The sequence below is a fragment of the Mercenaria mercenaria genome, chromosome 11 (genome assembly GCF_021730395.1).
Source record: "Mercenaria mercenaria strain notata chromosome 11, MADL_Memer_1, whole genome shotgun sequence".
NCBI classification, from domain to species: Eukaryota; Metazoa; Mollusca; class Bivalvia; order Venerida; family Veneridae; genus Mercenaria; species Mercenaria mercenaria.
The window spans coordinates 42,995,468-43,017,955 of NC_069371.1; the positions used below are offsets into that span (position 1 = coordinate 42,995,468).

The 22,488-nt window shown below is 32.8% G+C and overlaps 1 protein-coding gene across 1 annotated transcript; it reads right to left on the bottom strand.

The window, feature by feature from the left end:
• Window positions 1–116: 116 nt before the first annotated feature.
• Window positions 117–21,544, bottom strand: LOC128546884 (uncharacterized). The gene is made up of 6 exons (XM_053518284.1): window positions 21,414–21,544; window positions 10,040–10,629; window positions 8,511–8,615; window positions 5,386–5,805; window positions 4,349–4,639; window positions 117–497 (listed from the first exon to the last, which is right to left on the bottom strand). The coding sequence occupies exons 2-6, from the start codon at window positions 10,620–10,622 to the stop codon at window positions 178–180; spliced, it is 1,719 nt and encodes a 572-aa protein (XP_053374259.1). The 5' UTR covers window positions 10,623–10,629; window positions 21,414–21,544; the 3' UTR covers window positions 117–177.
• Between the last annotated feature and the right edge of the window lie 944 nt (window positions 21,545–22,488).

Here is a 22,488-nt window from a genome sequence, read left to right on the forward strand (position 1 = left end):
GACATGTCCTTGGGGTACTACATGTAGTTCGTATAAACACTTCAATGCAATTTTACATGAGTCGGTCATGCTATTCTGGTAGAAAAATAATGTTATCAACCTGAAACAAAGTGGGCATTGTGTACCATATGTCTGGACACCACCAGACTATTTATAAATTTTACCAGAGGCATCACATCAATAACATGACATTTTTACCACCTTTATCAAACAATAAGAATAATAAGGAATAATCACTTGGGCATTACTGGATGTTTCATACGATAAAAGTTCTACATCGGCTGACTTGGACGCACTTGCGCTCGGTAAATACCTCTTTAATGTGTAACTTGCCGTGGTAGGAAGATCCGGTGCATCACATTCCGTTCCTGATTCTGTTTCTAATGATGTCAAACAACTGTCTTGTTCACTTTCACAATCTTTCTCTACAGGAGAAATTTTATCAATCTCAGTCTCTTTCAACGTTGTTAAGTGTCCGTCAGTTCTTGACTCGTGGTCTACTTAAAGACAATATTGAAACTATAGAGGACTTAAAGACATTTTGTAAAAACTGCACTGGTGCATTATCAGTAATTATAGAACTGAATTATGTTATCTATTGTCTGCCTAAACCATACAAAATATACACCGTTTGGGAAGAAACCAATTACTAATGCACTGCTAGAGCTTTATTTGATAGCTTTCCATGATAATAATCACCTTATGTCTAGGAAATTTAAACTTAATTGAATGTATTTGCCATTCTTGCTTAGAAGCATCTCTTTGATTATAATTTGATTGAATATATCATTGAACACATTGCGTTGATCAATCAAGAAATGACTTGCAATGGACCGAAGCTGTGATAATTAGTTGTGATAATTTTTACTTCAGAGTGTATAGTTCTAAGAGAAATTCATTCTATAATTTGATATCGTTATAAAACGTACCACCAGGAGAATGATTTTCTAGAATTACAAGATATGTAATAAAAGCAAAAGAGAGTGCTCATAACAAAACGGAAGCGCTACAATATTTTGCATAACATGCGTAACACCTAGTCACACCAGATGTTTCTATAATATATGAAAAATATAGCAAAAACTTGAAGTAAAGGTGAAATTGAAGTAACTAAAAATGCGTCTTCAGTTTCATAATATATCTGCTACCAATTTCTTTAGGTGCCCTAAAACTACTTTCTATTACACATACCGGTGAATTTTATTTGGCTGCTTCAAATATTGATATATAAGTTTAACATGTATGAGATAATTGATATCTTGGGTTGTTAGCTACATGGTCATTTTTAGAAAATATTGAATATAAGATTTTAGCTAGCCAATATCTGAACGTTGCATTGTCAGAAACAATTGATTCAAATTGCGAAATCCTAAAAGACAATATTGTTTGTATGAAGCTTGATATTGAGCCTGAGAGTCAGCAGAGGAAGGCATTCGAACGCTACTACTATTTTAAGTAACGTGTAGTCTCTGAAGTATATTTTAGAGTATTTTTCAATAATTATTTGTAAAGTTAGTTTATTCTATTTATACTACAAATAAATTATTATTATTATTATTATACCAGATTTATATAGCGCCCTTTTCATGATCAATTTCACGTTCAAAGGCGCTTTACATAGTTCAAATGCAGCCACACAGGGCGCATAATTCATCCTCTACTAGTACAGACACAGAGCGATCTGACCAGAGGGACAGAGTGAGACAAAGCCCCCACGACAGAGAGACCAGAAATCAGATACAGGCTTGTCCGGCTAACTTAGCCTAGCTCGTTGCGAATAGACAGCCTGGTTCTTTAACGTGCCCAGTGTATAGCACTGATACACGCAAGGATTGCCTGGGTTCCTGACCAGTACACTTCTAGTTGGGTGGGAAACACTGAAAAGCGTTTCTGAAAATTCCCGAGTAACTGCCGGGGATCGAACCCCCGACCTCAGGATTGGAAGGCCAGTGTGCAAGCCACTGAGCTATCCGTCCACCCATGGGTATTGCCGTCCAATACAAAGTCTCCTACTGGAAGATGAATATTTATCACACCTGCAGTATAACCTAATTATCTGATAGATTTCAATGATGTTTCGGTCAGTCATTCAGTATTTATATTCATTTATGAACCATCCAGCCTGTCATGCATAGTGTGGTGTTTACGTAGAATGTAGACTGCGTCAATGATGAAAAACAATATTGTACAATATAAACATTATGTCGCAGCACACAACGTTTGGATTAAAATATGTAAATATCTACAGTTGGTTATTGCTAATAACATCTGCTTATGAAAAAAGTATTTAATATCAATTTGAAAGTATAATAATTCATGTTTAAATTGATGTGAAAGTAGGAGAAAAATGTAAGAAATCATCATAATTATATAAAAGGGAAGAAATTACACCAATATATTTTTCTTTACAGACTCGACAGGAAAAATCAATGCTGACTTATTCAGGTGTTAATTTACCTTTTGGTACTGCGCATGACAAATCATCTTGTTGGGAACATTTTTGCTAGGTTATATAAAAATCCCGTAATAGGTGACATGCTCATGAGATGTCATCTCATTTCGGGAAGCATCGTGGCCAAACCCATTGGAAATTCCTTGATGAATAACAGCATTATGACCTTGACCTTTGTGCTATCAATATGAGTTTTGCGCAAGCTACGTTTACTCATTGTGGAAAACATTTTTTAAAAGTAATATAAAAATCTCTATATGGTTGACTGGCAATGGATCGGACAGGAAAACCCTATATCAACTGCATTTCAGTAATTTCACAGCAGACAGTTTACACATGTTTCTAAATCCTGTACCAGCGATAGCATATTCTCCCCAAGTAACTGCCGTCTTCCCTACATGAATCAAAGGTGTAGAACATATGATTTAAGACACGTCTCTTCTTAAATCGTCACTGGGAACTTACGTCTCGCCTGGGGATCGACCTTACCATACATAGATCTGCGTGCACTCTCTGGAGCTATTGAGCTTAGTGTTAGGATTAAAAAAAGAATTTATGGCTGACATTCGATGTCTCGATCAGCAACTGGATCTTAAACAAGTAAACTTCCAATTTATTTTCAAGAAACAAAACGGAAAAGTCTAGCTTACTTATGAAACCAAAAGAAGAAAATGAGTGAGAAAAAAAATGTAGTAACAATAAATGACCTTTTGGATCGGAGATGTACGTGGCGTCTCAAGGCCATTTATGCATATAGCTGACTTAATGAAAAATCATAGTTCTGGTCTTTTATTATAATCTGAAGCAAAAGCAAAATGATATAATCTGTAAACTTACTCATTACATATACGAATTAAATGTACATATGCGCATACATACACATGTCTTTATTTTTATCTTAAAGTGCAATAAAGCTAAAAATATTCCACTTCAAGAAAGACGCTAAGATTTGTAAAGTTTTGTTGTATGATCTTTAATATTTTTTACAATTGTGGTGTTAGTTTTTTTCTGTGTTTATGATATGAAATCTGCAGTATGGTTACTTTCAAAATTGATTATTTGTTCTAATTTTAAGTTGGCTTAATCAGACAACTGCATGAGTGTGTTTCAGCCTTGTCCTTACAACGGGAAACTAAATTATTGAAACCCGGAATTTGAAAAACGACAAAGGCATAATTTTTTAAAAGAGATTGTATTTAAAGCGTTTATCAAAAATAAAATGATTGGAGCTATATCTTAAGCAGAGTTGTAGCATTGTTCTGCACTGAAATTGCGAGTTGTCCAGTTTTAAAGAGAATCTCTTTATAACACTTTCCGCATATAGTGGCTTGTTTCGAGACTATATCGAACGTCTGGTGTTTAAGAGTGTAAAATAATAAGACTTGAAAGAAAGAATGTAGAAAACACAATTGATTACAATAGATAACATAGTTTAGTTCTATAAATTTGGATGAAAATGTAAGGTGATGTAGTAATACGAGAAAATTATTGGATGACTATGACGAAATATCTTCCATCTCTAAAACGATTTACATAAATCATTATAAAGGGAGATGATACAAAAATAATGAAGATATAAAGTTCTTCAAGTCTCGTCATTGTTTTAACAAAAGCTCATATATAGTTTTAGAGTTATGGTCAGGAAAAGGAGTTTACTTAATAAAAAGCTAAAAAAAATAGGAGAGTAAAGGTTCTTGTACATTGCGCTTCTCCTCTATGTCCTCTTTCTGTTATGCATTTTGATTTAGAAAATAATGCTCTGAAAGTTAAATGTGATATTAGAGAGATTATTCAAAAAGTAATAAACGTTATAGTATTGTTCTTTTACATTACAATTTTCTGAATAGTCTGTGTAATTTGCAAAGTTTCAAAAGAAATTTAATCAAGTTTTATTACCTAACGGATCAAATTGATCATCCAACAACTGTGCAGAGCCTTTCTCAAGTGCTGGAGTTTGCTCTTTAACCTCAACACTGCTTTCAAATGATAAACGTGGTTCTTCTAAATGAGGTACTAATACCTGCTCTGCTGTCTTTAGACTGCACTGGATCCTATCAAGTGTTTGCTTGCTTTTCAGTCGTTCAAAGTGCATCGTGTCTCTTGGTTTGATGGATAAACAGAGTGAATGTGTGTCCGTTGATGTAACTGCAATTTCCTCTTTTAGTATATTGTCTTCTATAGATGAAACTAAAAGAACATAACATAACAATAAACAATAAATTATACTTACAAAGGTGAACAGTATTTGTTTTATTTCTATTATTGATATTGCAAAAATGAAAGAGACTTAGTATCCTTTACGGTGGCATTTGAGGCATTATGAAATCTTGTTTGCTTAAATCACAAACAAAAAATTGTTTTACATTGAGGAGGTACTATGCGAACCTATTCCCAAAGGTTGAGAAAATATAAGAACATTCTAGAAAAGGTCGCGACAAAATACTGATCATATACAATATGACTGTAAAATGATATATAAAATGTTATACTCATCATCATTGTTTGAAACAAGGCTTGCTTACCCATACTAAAACTGCATTTTAGACAGTACTTCCTGCTTGAAAAACAGTTTCACGAAATGTTGATATCAATAAGTGTATGCTCTTGATAATTCAGTGACAGGGAATTATTTCCTGTCAACCATACAAAAAATGTATAAATTGAATAACATCATCCGTGCATGATTCCTTCGAGTAGGAACTAGGGTATAAAAAGCACTACAACGTTTTGTTAAAGGAGTATGCCTCTTGTTGTAAGTTTTATTCAAACACTTGTGATGGACATATTAGTGACCTAAGACCATTCTAAAATGAATAAGATTATATACATTCTACATATGATAAAAATGATAAAAAAAAAATTCAATCAAATTTGAAACAGCTTTATATTTCATCTTATTATTATAAGCAATGATATATTGAATGATGTCTTACATGTTTCTTCCATTACGTCGAAAAAGGTATCTCTGTATATGACAGGTTCGAGTTCAACGTTACTATAACCATCCAGCATTGAACATCTTTTTTCGAGATTTTCTAGAACCGGCAGTAGTCTTCCTTCGGCACAGTCTCTAAATAGAGTCACTACAGCCGATATTGTAAGGCATTGAATTTTCAGTAAAACACAATCGTGTTTTATTTCGCTTATTTCCCATCCCTTTGACAGGAAGATCTTAAAGGTTTCATTTACTGTTGCTCGTAGCTGCTGGAAACACTCAGGTGGCATAGTTGTGAGTAGGGTAGAGAGATCTTCATTCCCTTTTAGTCTAGCTTCAAACAACTCGACCAAATATTCTGACAATCTAGCCTCTTTCTCTGCACCAATATTCTTTATATCGATGTAAAAGTCCACAGCTATGTAAAATAATATAATTGTCAAAAATATATTATTTTTTTTAAATCATGTAATATCAAAATGTTCGCAGAAACTGAATGTAACTTATCGTCTTAGAAAAACGAACATCGTCTGTAAGGACGAACTTAAGGCTACTCTACTATTGAAAAAAACAAACAATGTAGATGATGATGTAGCAAGCTCGCTGTGTCTGTATAATTTAGAAACAAGTACTGATACTGAAAAAAATTAGCCTTCAATATTTGTTTAGGGAAACTTGAGTTGCAGGTATGCATCCCTTTATCGTCAAAGTTAAGCAAATAATCAAATATTCGCAAACATTTGGACTGAACTTGTCGTTTCTAGTTATCTAAAAGTGTTTTTTATTAAAATTCTTCGTTCACCACTATTCCAGTGACGATAGCTGACTTTATAGACCGACTTATATATTTATGTCTTTCTTGTCATATATCGTTGTATAAGTTTAATAATCAAATTAAAACTAGAGTTGTCACAGGAGTGACGAATTGTACCCCCACAATATGGCCTTGTCACAGAACTAAGCCAATGTTAAAGTCGAACTTGCTTGACCTTTGACCTACTGACCCAAAATCAATAGAACACATCTGCTAGTTATTGTCCGTAAAAGGTTTAAATGACCTTTGACCTTTGGAACTCAAAATCAATATGGGTCATCTGCTTGACATGACCAACCTCCGGATTAAGTTTCCTGATACTAGTCCCAAGCATTCTGAAGTTATTGTCCGAAAACTGTTTGAATGTTCCGGGTCACTGTGACCTTGACCTGTGACCTACTTATCTCAAAATCAGGGGTCATCTCCTAGTCATAACTAACCTCCCTATTAATTTTCATGATCCTAGGCACAAGCATTCTCAAGTTATCACCCGGAAACCGTTTAACTGTTCCGTGTCACTGTGACATTGACCTTTGACCTTGACCTTTGACCTACTGACCTCAAAGTAGAACTTGACCTGTTTTTCATGATGTTACACCTGTGTGACCTTGACCTTTGACCTACAGACCTCAAAGTCGAACTTGACCTGTATTTCATAGTATTACACCAGTGTACCAAAATTTATGATCCTAGGCCCAAGCGTTCTCAAGTTATCATCCGGAAACCGTTTAACTATTCGGGGTCACTGTGACCTTGACCCTTGACCTACTAACCCCAAATTTGAACTGGACCTGTATTTTCTGATGTTACACCTGTGTACCAAAATTATTTAAATTGGTCAAGCCTTTCTTGAGTTATCATCCGGAAACCATGCAAAACCAACGGACCGACCGACCGACCGCCAAACTCACTCCTATATACCCCCCCCACCCCCCACCCAAATTTCTTTTTCAAACACTAAGCAAAGTTTAATTTCTAAAAAACAGAAATGTCAGCAAAAGCAACAAATATGTAACGCCATACACCAATATGAATTACACTTTAATGATATAAGTCCAATGCGTGGTCATATACTCTGTAACTTAAAGTAACCAAAACTGTTGCCCGATTAGAAGATTCTTTATTTTGCTTTTTCATTGTATTTTTCGGGATTAAGAATGACACTAGCATAATTTACGTCATATAATATCGTGTTTTAGCTTTTAATGGTAGCGAAAGTTCCAGATTCCTCCGGACATTGTCTCAGGCACAGACGGATACTGGGACAGAATCGCCGATCTTCCTTATGTCAGCTGGATGGTAATGAAGTTTCAAGACCAAATTGGTGAGTGGTAAGTGTCGGCGACCTTTAACCACTGTGTCACGTGGGTCCCTCTCTTATGCAGAATAATATCAAAATCAATACCTGTATTATATATTACACATATAAAGGAAAAGCATATTTTAGATCTCTAGATTCTTCTAAAAACAAATCTTCATATTAAAACAGCAGTTACAAGACGAAAAGCGATTGTAAAACGAAAAAAGTACTAAGAGCAATGACATTATCCCGCTATAATTTCTCCGGTAAATCAATATTATGTACATGCAAGGGAAAGCTGATCTTATATGTGCATAACCAAAATCAAGTACTTGATCAATTCGAATTTGTTTTGCTTGATATTTTAAATGTATGTGTAACTGTCATTGTATTATACTTGCAAAGTTTAATTGGAGTATACTTTTGAAACGCCCTTCATCTCCTAAATTATTGTACCAAGACCAAGTAACTTTATTCTCTTCAATTGCTTTAAAGATACTGTTTTATATGTATCGGAAAAGATAAACAAAAATGTTCAATGATGCCCTACCATACTGGTTTGTTGTGGAAAAGATAATGTCAATGAAAGATAAAACAAAACTGTGAATATAAGATGTAACTTGCGATGTATATTTTGTAAACGGGTAGGAAATGCATTGGCCGTATTTAAGGCTCATGGTTGGTGTTTGCGTATCTCCCTAAGGACAACTTTTTGTTACACTCTTTTCTTAACAGATACAGAAACTACATTTTAAAAATAGCATTTCATCACTATTTTCCTACATTTTTGATAAATTATTAATAGCAATTCATACTACATTTTGAACAGAGACACTTACATATCAATATTTCAATAACCTGGCAGCCTCACTCAAGGTGAATAATTTGAATCTGCTTGCATAACAGAAAGTACATTTCATCACATTGTTTTTAATTTGATAAAAAATTAATAGCAATGCATACTACATTTTACACTTTTACTACACTTACATATTACAATTTTATTTACCTGGAAGCCTCACTGAAGGTGAATGACTTGGATCTGCTCGCAATACAACAGAAGAATCCAGTTTGTGTTCGATCCTCTCAGCTGCTTGAAGCAACCGACTCTCGGCTATTGATAAAAACAGCCTTGAAATATCAATTAATTTGAAAAAACATGTTTAGATAACGAAAGTTAACATCAGAGTTGACAATTTAGGCTATATAAAATATAGCACTTTCGCTTCACACACACAAATCGATGTTATAGGTAAATAGTATTTGTTTTTCATGTCAACAAGGTGATTATCATAAGGATTTCATCCATGAATGGATATTTTTTAAGGGAATAAAACAATTACCCAGCTTACATGTTATGGGTATTGTTATGATTTAAGCATTTACCTGACAACAATAACTACTCGCTCATAATTTTGGCCTTGATAAGGAAGTGCTGGAAGTTAACCAGTTTGATCAAGAACATTGTAAACTGTGACACACTGCAAATTTCTGTTTTTTGCGCTTTTGTTTTCAAATTGGACATTCTGATCAGAAAGATTGTATAAAGTTTCTATCGCAATATCTTACCACAAAATGTATATGTTTGTATTTAGTTTAGATATCTGTCCATGACCTGTTGTATTATGTAATTAATCTAGTTTGTTTATTTATGAGTCCCATGTGGTTCTGGGACGATCTGTGTATGAAAAGAATTGGAACCACTGCCTTACTCTTGCATGATCGATCGTAAAAGGTGACTAATAGGGTCTTAACACTTGGTTTTGCTGTAACACTGTGATTCCAGCAGGTTTGCAAATTTTGATTCAATACCTCATGTTTTTATTTCGATGTAAATGAGATGTGAAACCAAAGTTTGTAGTCCTGTTTGGCGCCATATAATCTATACTGTGTTGGTGCGCCGTAAAACCCAAATCAATAAATAAATAGTTTTATTTATGAAACCAAAATTGTTGAACTTTTAATTATGACATACACAAAGATACCCATGTATTAAGTTATTAAAAAATGTTGTTGTATATTATGCTAACGTTTGTATGTGAAACCAATTTTAAATGCAGTCAGAATTGCATTTGCTCGAAATGCTATTATTTCAAATTCACAACAGAATATACTCTATCAATAGTTGTTGTCGATAAATAAAATAAATACATTTTTAAAATTTTTCATTTTTCATAACCATCCACAGTCTGTTTAGTTCTTCTTGCACTAATACATTTGAAATTGGTGATTTACTACTTTCGATATATGAATTTGGAAACAGAAAAAGTAATAACTTATGGATATCTGCAAATTTAGTAAAACAAAACGTTTTCTCTTTTTATAGATCCATTTCTCATTCAGAGACATATTTCTCGTATAAAGAAAAAACTTAGCGTCCAGCGTATATCACATTAATACAAAATTACTGCTATAATTTGATCTCTTCTCTGTTTCATTGCTCAACGTAGAAATTCTAAATAAGGAAACATAGGCCTTAATAGGTTTATTTCTAATCATCCGATGTAAAGTTGTCTTACAAAGGAACTGCCTACTTACCGTCACTAATCGTATCTAACTTCTCTCTAATGTCTCTCTCCATAGAGTAGAAAATATGCATTGTTCTCACAGTTTCAACGATTGACAAAGGTCCTTCTTTCATCTTATTTATAATGTCTTTTACTTCATCGGTGACTATTGTGTTATCTACCTTTTCTAAAATTCTGGTTGTGATAACTTCGATTAGTTCAACATCATTCTTAAACTTATCGTCGTCAATGTTGGGTTCATGCACATGGCAAAGCTCATTTCGAACATTGCGAAACTGTTCAACGTCCAGACGCTCTAATGTGTTAAGATGACAATATTGTACGAGAATGTGACAGAGGAGAGACAAATCCCATTTCTTTATGTCAGTTGCGCCATTCGCAGGGAATAACACTCTGTACTTTTCTTTAGAAAGTTTTGACTTTTGTATATCTTTCTGTTTAGTCTTCAGAAAGTCGTCAAGTGACCACGGAGAAGTTGGATCAGGACTTAGGTCCTGGACTCGTTTTTCAAGAAAAGCACAATTTGTTTTCGTTCCAGCTTTTATCAACATGCAGGAAAGTCTACAATGTTTTTCTGTGCCAGTCGTCGACATTGCTTTACTGAAAAGTATATGTACTCGAATATTTCCTTTTTCATTTAATATCCTTGTGTATAATCACTTTACAAATAACTTATATTTCAGTGTTAATGCATGCATACTAAAATTTCATCAAAGGCTAGATCCTTCTAGTTGTTTCTTTGCTTCTTTGACGTATGTTTGATCTATAGTTTGGTATTGATGTATTAGATGAACATATATTTTTACCATATCGAAAATGTAGGTTTGACTGCCTATCAAAGTTTTGATAAAAAAGTAAAAAAAATAAAAATAAATGTATTTCCTTTGGTTTTTATATAAATGCTTCTTTCATATTTCCCTATGATAGATGTTTGGATATTGTAACACCCTTATAAAATTAGTACTTTTTAAAACTGCAAATACCTTTCAAATAATATATGTTTGGTATATGTTTAACCAACCCTTGTGCAACCAGTTTAAGAAATACAAACGGGGAGGCATTTTAATTTTACTGACTTTTACTTCTCTTAAATAATTTTCAATGCGAATCGTGACAAATGCAATGTAAATGCTCCTAAATTCCTGTCATTTATCAACATTATATTTTGTTTCCATGGTCCGTTAAATATAGAGGGACAGCTAATATTTATCAACGCCGATTTTCAAAGTATATTCTTAGAGGTGTCAATATCTTTTTAGGAACGTATTTGCTCATTTTTTTATTGTTTTTAACGATTACATGACTGTATATTTTTATTAAAAAATGACTTGTTACACTTGATAATTTAAAAAAGTCCAAATATATGCATTTGGAAAAAAAGGCCCAAGAAGAATTTCGTAATGCCTATATTTATAAAATATGTTTAAACAAATAAGGATAAATAAAATGGGAACTTTTCTGTGTTAAATGAAGCGATACCTACGATCGTGAGGCTATTATTCGGATAAGTTTTTATTCAGATGAAAAATATGCGGTTGTCAGCGTTGGAAAATATTATAGAATATCCGTTTAAAACGGATATCGTTAAAAGATAAATAAATAGACCAGTTTTCAAATGATTAAAGTTAAGTTGATTTGTTTTTAGTTGCAAAGCGCTAATGTAGGTGACGTTGATGTAATATGATGCAACGTGATGTTGTCAAATGTGGAAACATAGAGCCGCAGCCTGTCCCGTATCTTTTAGGTTACTCTCCGATACAGAAATAACTGTATGATGTTTAAATTGTTGCTGTAAAGGGTTTTAATAAAGGATTTCGAAATACATCTACTTTTTAGAAGAATAAAAAATCAATACTGATTTTAATTACTTTAATTTTGAATTAATAAACACCGGGAAGTTCTTGAGTTTGTTATCGCCTTCAAGTCATAGCACTACTTGTTATGCAAATGTAAGCACTGAACAATTTATGACGTGCATTACAGAAAGAACTACACGTGTACAAGTGGAAACTGATACGCTTCATGTACGAAAGAAAAAAACGTCATACCAGATCAGATTTATTGAATAATGATAAATGAATATCAAACTAGGCATGTGTCCATAGGACAACGGTGCCTCAGCTTCCTGTGTCTGTATGTAGTTTCATGACTCTAGGTGAAATATTTTATGCAGCACAAATTTAAGCATTTTATTTGTATTTTTCACTATTGCAAGGTCCATAAATCTTGCTTTGCAGGGTGAAAAAAAATTAGGTTCATAAATTGATATGCTGAATGATATTCCTACATGGTCGAATTGACTCTAGATAAAACATGTTTAAGATATATACAACATAAACTTTTAATCACTTTAAGTGTATTTTTTACTAAGTCGAGGACCATAACTCTAGACAGACTTGGTAAATTCCCAAACAGAAAACCAGGTGTACAGTTTTACATGCTCTTTGTCAATACTCTAATGTTTTAATACTCTAAGTCAAATATTTTTTGATACGTAACTCTGGTCTGACCAATAGAAATCCCATACAAAACCCAAGGTGCATAACTTCACATACTGAATGGTATTCCTATCATGTTTTGTGGCCCTACGTCATATACGTTATAAGATAAGATAAATTCGACACAAATTTTATGCCCTTTTATGCATATTTTGACGACAAGGGCAATAATTCAGGGATGGCACAACTTCATTTGCTGCATAATATTATTTTAATGTTTCATAACCCTACGCCAAAAACGTTTTGATATACATGCGGCACAAACTGTTATGCTGTTATGTATAGGACAGAAAATAAACAAAATAAAGCAACAGAACCTTGAATAAACTCCATTTCAACGTTCCCTACTCCTTATAAGGAAAACAGCATTTAAATGTGACGTTGGTTTTCTTTAATAAAAAGATTCCCAAAGATGACAATGTGTAATATAGTAGATTCTTATTAATCCAATTATAAATTACAGGAAACAATAAAAATATCTTATATATTCTCCATTGCAAGGTTCAGTTTTAGTTCTACAATATTTGGATTAATATTAATGATTGATAAGCAAGTGTCCACTTCCAAAGGATTAAGGTAAAAGCAAATGCTGACTGTAAGCATTATTACGGCAAGCATCTTAAAGTGATTAAAATGGTCTATACAAGTTTTTTTCTCTCTTTTTTTGATACTCTTAAATGACAATGAAATAGTTTTCTTCATTCTGTTATATATTAGAATGTTCAAACTCTTCAATTATGGTAGTGCAGTTTACTTATTATATTAGAATAAGACAGTGATAATCAGGTAACTTTTTCAAGAAATATGTCGATTATTTATTTGTTCAATTCAAGACCAAAAAGATGCTGCTTTATCAAACAAGACATGCTATGGTAGTAACTATTTTACAATGTGTGGAGTCGCGCAAACACTTGATAAATCCAAACAAAAATCAAGCAATCACATTCTTATCATCGTACCTTATCCATGGCAAAAAAAAAGTCAAAGAAAAAACCTGTGTCATTATATTCAATATCAATAGTCAGACTGTTTGCTAACCTTACTTTATTTCAGAAGTTGTTATTGAAAAGCGGCTTTGGACGTGTCAAAAAAATGTGTAGGAAACCAATAAGAGTAAATGAGGCATTAGCTGATAGGATAAGAAATTGCAATTATAAAATGTGTGTCAAAATCAAGAAAAAACGATTTTTTTTTTGTGAAATTGGTTTATTTTAACTCGATTAAAATATTTAATTCAAGCACACCCTACTTTAACACGGCCTATTGTGCTTTTCCCATTAGTAGCCGGTAACCACCTCTTTATATCTTTCGTTTTCATTGGTGCTTATATCGGTTTGTTCCGGTAGTTTTGATTGGATATTCCTTTCATTTAAATTAAGAACCGCGAATTTTAGCGTCACTATAGTTCTTTGTTGTTGCACGTGTCACACTGACTTTTTGAAATATTCAGTAGTAGTTGATAGAACTATATTTTTTAAAAAAAAAGAGGATATTTAGTTGGATTAATATGGACTATTAACTTCAAGAAGTGTAGTTTAATCAATTTTAGAAGTTCCATAGGCCCTTTTGGGTCTATTGAAAAAGTGACCTTATAGTTCGGAATTTGCAGAAATCAGTATATAGAACAATAACTTTGGTGTATTTAACATTTTTCGTGGTATTTATGTGTGGAGATACTTTACTTTTACGTAGTGTAGTAAACATTTGCTATAAATTGACAGATAGTTTGACCTACGTACGTTTGAAGGTCAAAGTATTAACTGAAATTTGTGTTGGAAATGCCTACCAATCGGAGAAAGGGTCCGAAAATAGACTATAAAGTGATGCATGAACAGGGACTTTCTCACACAGATAATGAAATTGAGGCAGCCGGAATAGATAAAGTCGACGAATCGGCGCCGGTGGTGAAAGAACCTTCTAACCCGACGAGAAGTAATTCGGTGTTCTCGCCTATTAAAAAAGGAGCGAGGTCAAAATCAAACGCATCCTCCGAAGAAGCAGATTCTGATGATTAGGAGATCGAGGCCTTGCAAAAAGACTTGGAAACTTTAGAGTAGGACAAGATTAAGCTGCAAAAGATCAAACAGAAGGAGGAATTAAGACAGAAAGTGGTGTGGAAGAGAAATGAAGTACAAAATCTAAGAGGTTTGGACGTTTCTTCTAATATTTCGATAACAAACAAAGTCAAAGATTCTGAGCAAAATCCAGAAAATAAAAACAAGAAAGTTTCTTCAAGTAATGAAGTAAACGCTCTTAAGAAAAGTGAATAAGATTCTTTAACGATAGCTGATTTAAGAACATCTTTAAGAAAAAAGGCTACAAGGCAAATAAAAGAGCTAGGCCTACAATTGTCATCAAGTGAATCCAGTTCGGATAGCTCTAGTAGTTCGGATGACTCAGATACGGATAGTTCTGAAGGGGAAGATTTAGAAGCTTGTAATAATGATCAGGATTCTAAAGTGTCGAAATCTAAACATAAAAAACACAAAAAAAACATAAACATAAGCATTCTAATAAAAAATCTGGGATTACAGTGAAATCTTCTGATAACGTTAAGTACAAGCAAAAATATCCGCATGCCCAGTTAAGGTACGAATTTGTAAATCAGCATGTTTCTTTTCATAATTTGGAGCTTAATTTATTTGTAGCGGTTGAGTTGGAAATCATTTCCGACCCCTCTATCAAATCTGTAGAAAGGAATGGAAGATTATCCTTGCTCAAGCGTATTATGTATTTAAATTCGTCACATGATTTTAAGAATCTCAAATCATTTTACGCAGCAGTATTAAGGGAGATAGAATTGGGTACAAAGGAGTGGTGAGATGATTTCGCTTACTTAGAACTCATTTTGTTAAACAAGAGTGTTAACAAATCAGTTATGTATCAAAGGCAAAAATAAAGGTTACTCTCGTTGTATGTACCATCTTCAAATAAAACTCAGGTACCTGAAGATGAAACGCCAGTCTGGTTTTGCTCCTTATATCAACGCAATAAGTGCGAACATAAAAGTAGCCATACAGTAGTAGTGAAGGGTAAACTAAGGTTCGCACAACATATTTGCGCTACCTGTTGGATTCAAGACAAGGTTAAGCTCCAACATCCGGAAAGCTCTTCATCTTGCCCTCATATGTCTGCTTGACTGAAAAACAGTATTATTGAGTATGAATTTGAAGGGAAAACAGAGGATCTTTTTTTACCAAAATTTTGTTATAAAAATCAAAAAAAAGGAAGCCATTTGTAATCACAATTCTTCTTGTCATATTTGCAATAGTTTATCATCGATATCAGTTTTGTCAGAATTAAAAGAAAAAATAGAATTACATGAATTGGTGAAAAGTTCAGGAAAGTTTAATTTTGAGGGCTTTCGAATCAAAATTAATGAAAAAATAAATACAGACTACATGAGACAAACTTTGAAACATTTTAATTATGATGATTTGTTAGTGTGTGACCTCCTCGAATATGGGTTTCCTCTTGGCTGCGAAGGTAATAAGAATTCCTTTCCGAAATCAAAGGAAAGTTGGAAAATTTAATACAGAACTTATAAAGGGGCAAATGAGTTTCCAGATGCTATCAATGATTATTTGGTCAAAGAGTACAGTGAAAAGGCTATAATTGGTCCTTTTAAATCAAACCCTTTCCATAGGAATTTAGTTATTTCTCCCTAAAATACGGTTCCAAAAGAAAGAGGTCACAGATAGAAGAATAATTCTAGATCTTAGTAGTTCTAGATGAATTGGTTAAAACAGTTGTATGTTTATAGTGATACAAAATTACATACAATCCCTAGAGAGGTTAAAAAAGATATTTTATGGTGGGATTCCTTTTACCAGTGTACAACGCAACGGTATTTCCTTGATGTCATTGGGTAATTGGTCTGCAGCAGATTCAGTTTTTTCCTCAGATGCTTGTTTACAAGCTTGTGGTGGTTTCTGGAATGGTAATTACTTTCACATAAAATTTCCTGAGAGTATTTTACAAAAAAATTTACACATAGGAGCTTTGGAAATGTTGTCAGTAGTTGTTTGTCTCCACTTATGGGGAAACTATTTTAAACATCAAAAAATAGTCATCTTGTGTGATAACTTGTCAGTTTGTATCACGGTTAATACAGGTCGGTTAAAATGTACATTTTTGCAAAGTTGTTTGAGGGAAATCTGTTATATAGCTGCTTTAAATGAATTTGAAATAAAAGTTCAGCATTTAAAGTCAGATGAAAATCGTGTAGCAGATCATTTATCCAGATGGCATTTGAGTAGTCACCATGAACAGGAATTTAGACGATTAACAACAGGTTTTGAACTGAAAGAATGTCTTGTGTCAGAATGTGACTTTGAGTTTATTAATAATTGGTAAAGTTCACCTTAATTTACTCACTAGTCAGTCCAGTCCAGTCTTACTCAAATTAAATTTTTGAGTTCAGTAATTTTAACTTTTTAACTTTTCAGAGTCTCAGTTGAATGTCTTGAAGCACGATTTGAGAGCTTCTAACAAGGCTGCTTACGCAGAAGGCTCTAGAAGAAATCTTAGGATTCAATGGGAGACTTTTTTTAATGTTTTGTTTGTATTTTAAATTGTGTTTATGCCAGTTTCTACAGAAACTCTACAATTGTATGCTCAGTTTTTAAGCAGGACTTTCAAATCAGTGGAATCTATTAAGAATTATATAAGCGGTATTAAGGTTTTGCATCAGTTGTTAGGTTGTAATATTGATTATATTAACAATTTTTTATTGAATTTATCCCTAAAAGGAATGGCCAGGTTAAAGTAACATTCAGTTAAGCAAGCTGAAGCAATTACGCCATTAATTTTACAAAATATTTATTGGACGTTGGATTTTTCAAAGGCAGACAATATCACTTATTGGTGTTTGTTCTTGTTTGCTTTCTTTTTAATGACAAGAATGTCCAACTTGGTCCCTACGCTTAAGAAAGATCTTAAAAATCCAAAATTTTTATTAAGAAAAGATGTAGAATTAATAGATAATGATTTATTGGTTTCTATGCATTGGACCAAAACTATTCAGGCGGGTGAAAGGATTCTCAAAACTCCTTTATCTGCTATTTCACATTCTTGTTTATGTCCAGTGACCGCCTTCCGTAATATGATTAAAGTTTTTCCAGCTACAGAGGAGACGCCTCTTTTTATTTTGACCGCTGGCAAGGTTGTTAATTACCAAATGTCTTAATCCCTCAAACATTTCCACTCATTCCTTTAGAAGAGGATTTGCTACCTTAGCCTTTCAGATGGAAATTCCGTCTGTTCTTATGGGTGAATGGCACTCTGATGCATACAAAAGATACTTACAGTATTCTCTTAAAGACAAATTTAAAATTTCTCGTTTTGTGGCAAAAAACCTGCTTAATCAGTCATTTACAGAATGATAATAAATTAGTTCATCTTAATTCAGTACGGTTACCTGGCTTTCTTTGGCATTTCGTCTTTGCGGAGAAATGTATCTGTTGTCGGTTAGATGTTTTAACTTTCCGGACAGATTTTACTTAAGTTTGCTAGTAATTGCATTGAAGTTTATGTGTGTTGAATTAACTACTTGCTTAAAATACACCAAATAAGTTCATTTAAGTTAAGTTAAGTTTGCTAGTAATTGCATTGAAGTTTATGTGTGTTGAATTGACTACTTGCTTAAAATACACCAAACAAGTTCATTTAAATTACTTTTTTTTATATTAATTACATCTGACCACTTAATTTTTACATTTATTGTATATTGACTTTTGTTAATATTAAACAATTTGATAGTAGCAGTATTATTTGTTTTAACTTGATGGAGTAATTTGTTCATATTATCTGTATATTCTAGTACATCTTTTGTCCTTATTTATTGTTACAGACGTGAGGCGTGTATGCATTATTGGAGATTCGATCATTAAACATCTACCTTCAATACAAGGCGTTTCGGTATTTGCCTTTCCTGGGGCTACAATTGGCAAATTATCTTACCTGATAGATACAAGAGCAGTTCCTCTATCGGATTTTAATTATGTGATTATTCATGTGGGAACTTACAATATAGCTATTGGTCATTCGCTAGTACAAATGGCATCTGATTTTGCCAATTTAGTGGCTTCAATTCGCAAGATTAACAGAGATATAGTCATTATTGTCTCATCGATTTTACCCAGGCAAGTTGATCACTTGCGTACAAAATCAGCTATTCATCAGTTTAATTTTCATCTACAAGATGTCTTGGCAGCTGATTTGAATTTCAGATTCATCAGGTCTTATAGACCTTTTTCTCACAAAGAAGACATTAAACGTTTTTTATTTGCTAAACGTGATGGTGGTCTTCATCTGAATACAGAGGGCTCTAACCGGTTACGATTATTTTTTCTAAGAGTTATTTCTACTTTGTCATGAATTTTCGGTTCAACTGAATGAAGTTAACATACACGTTGTTGCCTCTGTACTTATATAAAATCTAAATGATTTAAAATTGTTCTTTGCAGACTTGTAGTTGTATCTCAAGTAAGGTAGGATGTTACTTTGCTATTATTATATTATTGCTTTTGTGTTGCTTTAATTGCTTTATGTATTTTTAGTTTTTGCTGAGCTTGGCTGAGAGTTGGCGGGTATTTCAGTTTTCAACTGATTTAAGATAATTTTGTAGTAATATACTTATTCATTGGTTTCAGTTTTTCATATTACATGCCATAGGTGACACGTGTGCGGATATTAAATTCCTATTAATATCGATTGGGTTTTGTCATTTATCTAGTATCTAGTTCTAAAAATTTGGTGCTTTAATTTGCCTTTACAACTGTCTCTTTAGAATAGTATTTTTCAGTTAGCATTTTGCTTCTAAATGCCATTGTACAAAGGGGGTATGTGTGTTTGGAGAAACTTTGTAAAAACGACTTGGATAAGCCAATAAGAACTCCTAATGTCTTGTGTCTGACATGCTTTTTAACAAAAGAAACACATTTTAAATGTCATCTAGCAATTTAAGGATATTTGATAGGCTCATGTTTTATAAAAGAAACCTATGAAAAATGAGTATATTAGTAAATTGTCAGCAATATCGTTTCTACAAAAAGTAAAAGAATATTAAAATTTGGGTCACAATTTAACCATGTATCACTTTAAACGGCTGTGCAATGCGATAATTTTATAAAGTATTTTTTATTAAAATGTTTAGTGAAGTGAAACATAATTATCTGCTTTTCATGGTATATACTTATGTAGGAGTTTGCATACTGTACAAAAAGCATTTGCATTTTATACATGCTCATTCGAGCTTAGTGTTTGTCTTTCCATTTGAGCGAAATTATTATATGTATGTAAAGCAAACTAAACTTGAAGAAATATATCCAGATGAATTGTAATAATCGTTTTATATTTCATCTAACTATAACCTTAATAACACTTTAACATTTAATCCGTGTTCGTTCACAATTCTATTGTGTATCTCTTTAAATGGCAGCGTAACGCAATAGTAATTGATATAAAAGGTATTGTAAGTCAGACATTATTATCTGCTGATCATTTATAGGTATTTTACCATATCAGTAAACAATCAGATATAAAGACAATTAAATGATCACAGTGTTTTTTATAAAGTTAAACGTGTGTTTTTACATCTTGGCACCAATGTCTTTAACATAAACGTTTTACATGGAAAAACAAATTATCTACATTCTATCGAGTTTAGTTAAATCATTTATATATTTTACATTTTTGTTCATCCCGTTTCTTTGGAATATAAGAAGTGACTATTTAAGACATAACTTCGAGGAAATAAATCTAGATTCAATTTAATTGTTTCTTTATTGTTTTAACGTACCACCATACACTACTTTAAAATGTCCAGATATTTAAATGTATATATTTTGCGTTTACAACTTGTGATTTATCTAGTTCCCTTACATTTGTAATCAGTTTGTTAAATAAAGCTGTAGTGTTTTCATTCATTAGATACTTTGGGATCATAGAATATTGTATATGTACTGTATAATAGAGTTCCACTTAAGCCGGTGATAAAAAGCTTAAGGGGTTTTTGCATTTTAGTAACTATTATAACCAGTCATGAAAATGAGTCTGCTATTATGTTGCAATGCCTCGCGTCTTATTCTTTCAAATGGGATTGATTTATATAAGATTTCATGGTGCTAACTTTCATATTTATACCACTTGTTCGCAGTTACAGGGACTTGATCACATGCTCTGTATAACTTCTTAATTTACAAAATACTATATGATAGGTTCGATGCCCGTCCTTGAAAAGGAAGTTTTCAAATCATCAGATCCTTGTTATTGACCTGTTAGGCTTGTACTAACGTATCATGTGGCATGCTTACACCTCCCTCAGAATATTAATTACTACCGGCGAATTGCCATGATTTGTTCCCTTTTTTTCTTAAGGTACATATGTAGTTAAGATCTGTCAGAACTATCAGAAATATTATCAGTTTCTATATATATTTGTATAATTGAAACGCATCTCGATTCCCGACGATATGATTACCGACGTGGATAATGGTGGTGAGAAAAGTGTATTTATAACAGTTATTTTTTCTGAATCTTGATGAATGGACAGTATATTAAATAACCGATTGAAAATGTATACATCCTAACATGCATTGACTCTTTTTATTCAGGAAACGTACGCGGTACTCAATAAGAAACTTTTCCCTGTAAACTGTCATTCATTTTTAAACTGTAAGTAATAAGAAAATGGAACTATAACATATTATACACTGTAACCTTATCTGTTAAAATGTTGAATAAGTTGAACACAATGAAATTTTTATAAGTGGACATAAGTGCTTATTCGTTCATAAGATATGAGATATTTAACTTTCGTCACATAATCATGTCATATTGTATGAAACCGAAATTCATATTTATTACAGAATCATAAAACCTTACCTGCTGCTGTTAATATCGCTCGTATATAGACACTATTATTTTTTCTTTGTCTTAACTTGTCGACATTCATATAAAGATCTTAAAACCGTTTGTTTATACAAGCCAGGTAGATAAACACATTGCTATTTAAGATAACATGTACACCTATCGTATACGGTCGACAAAATCATTAAAGAGCACTCTGCAGTGCAGCAAAATAAGTCCGTTTGAAACATTATAATAATATCAGATTTGCGTCTTATTTTTATTTCCCCTGACCTTCGTCAGGGTACGTTATTAGTATTAAGTTGACGGTCCAGCGTCCACCGTTCGTTGTCAGTTGTCAGTTGTCAGTCTCCTCCACCCTGCCTTAAATAAATTCGTCCGTATCGCTCCAGCACAAAAACAAAACACAAAATATTAAATATTTACTCAACTAACGAAAGCTAGGTACATAGTTATAATGTTATATATACAGCTTGTTATGCTCCATCAATTGTATAAAAATGAACCAAAACACAATATATAATAAATTGCTAATACAAATTATAGGTTTGGAAATTGGACTACTCTTTTATTAAATGATGCTAATTGAAGTGCGTTTAAGTGTAGGTTATAGCTTTTGTAATATTTTTGACACAACGAAACGTGTGTGCCAACACAAAAAAAATCCCGGCAACATTAGAATGGATAATGTGCAAAAAAAAGTTATGGCCTTTGACTTAACAAATGACATAAAGAACAGATTTCAAAGATTCAAGGCTACATCCCTGAGGAATTTCAAGAAAAGTGATCAAAAATATATTTTACCAAAAAGATTTATGGTTAACAAGGATGCTTATGCTGGCAAATGCAGATGATATGAATTCTAAAGACGCAGAATACCCGTCCTTATATGAAAAACATCAACTTTTCAGCTTGACATTTTTTAGGCTGTTTGCTATAACATTAACATTCTTAAACATTAAATTGTCAGAGCCCTATATATTAGGACATGCATTTTCGTTATTTTAATCAAAAATCAATTCGGAATTCACGCAATTTCACATTACTGCTGATATGTTATGGCGTGAGCTTTCATTATAAAAGCAGCAGG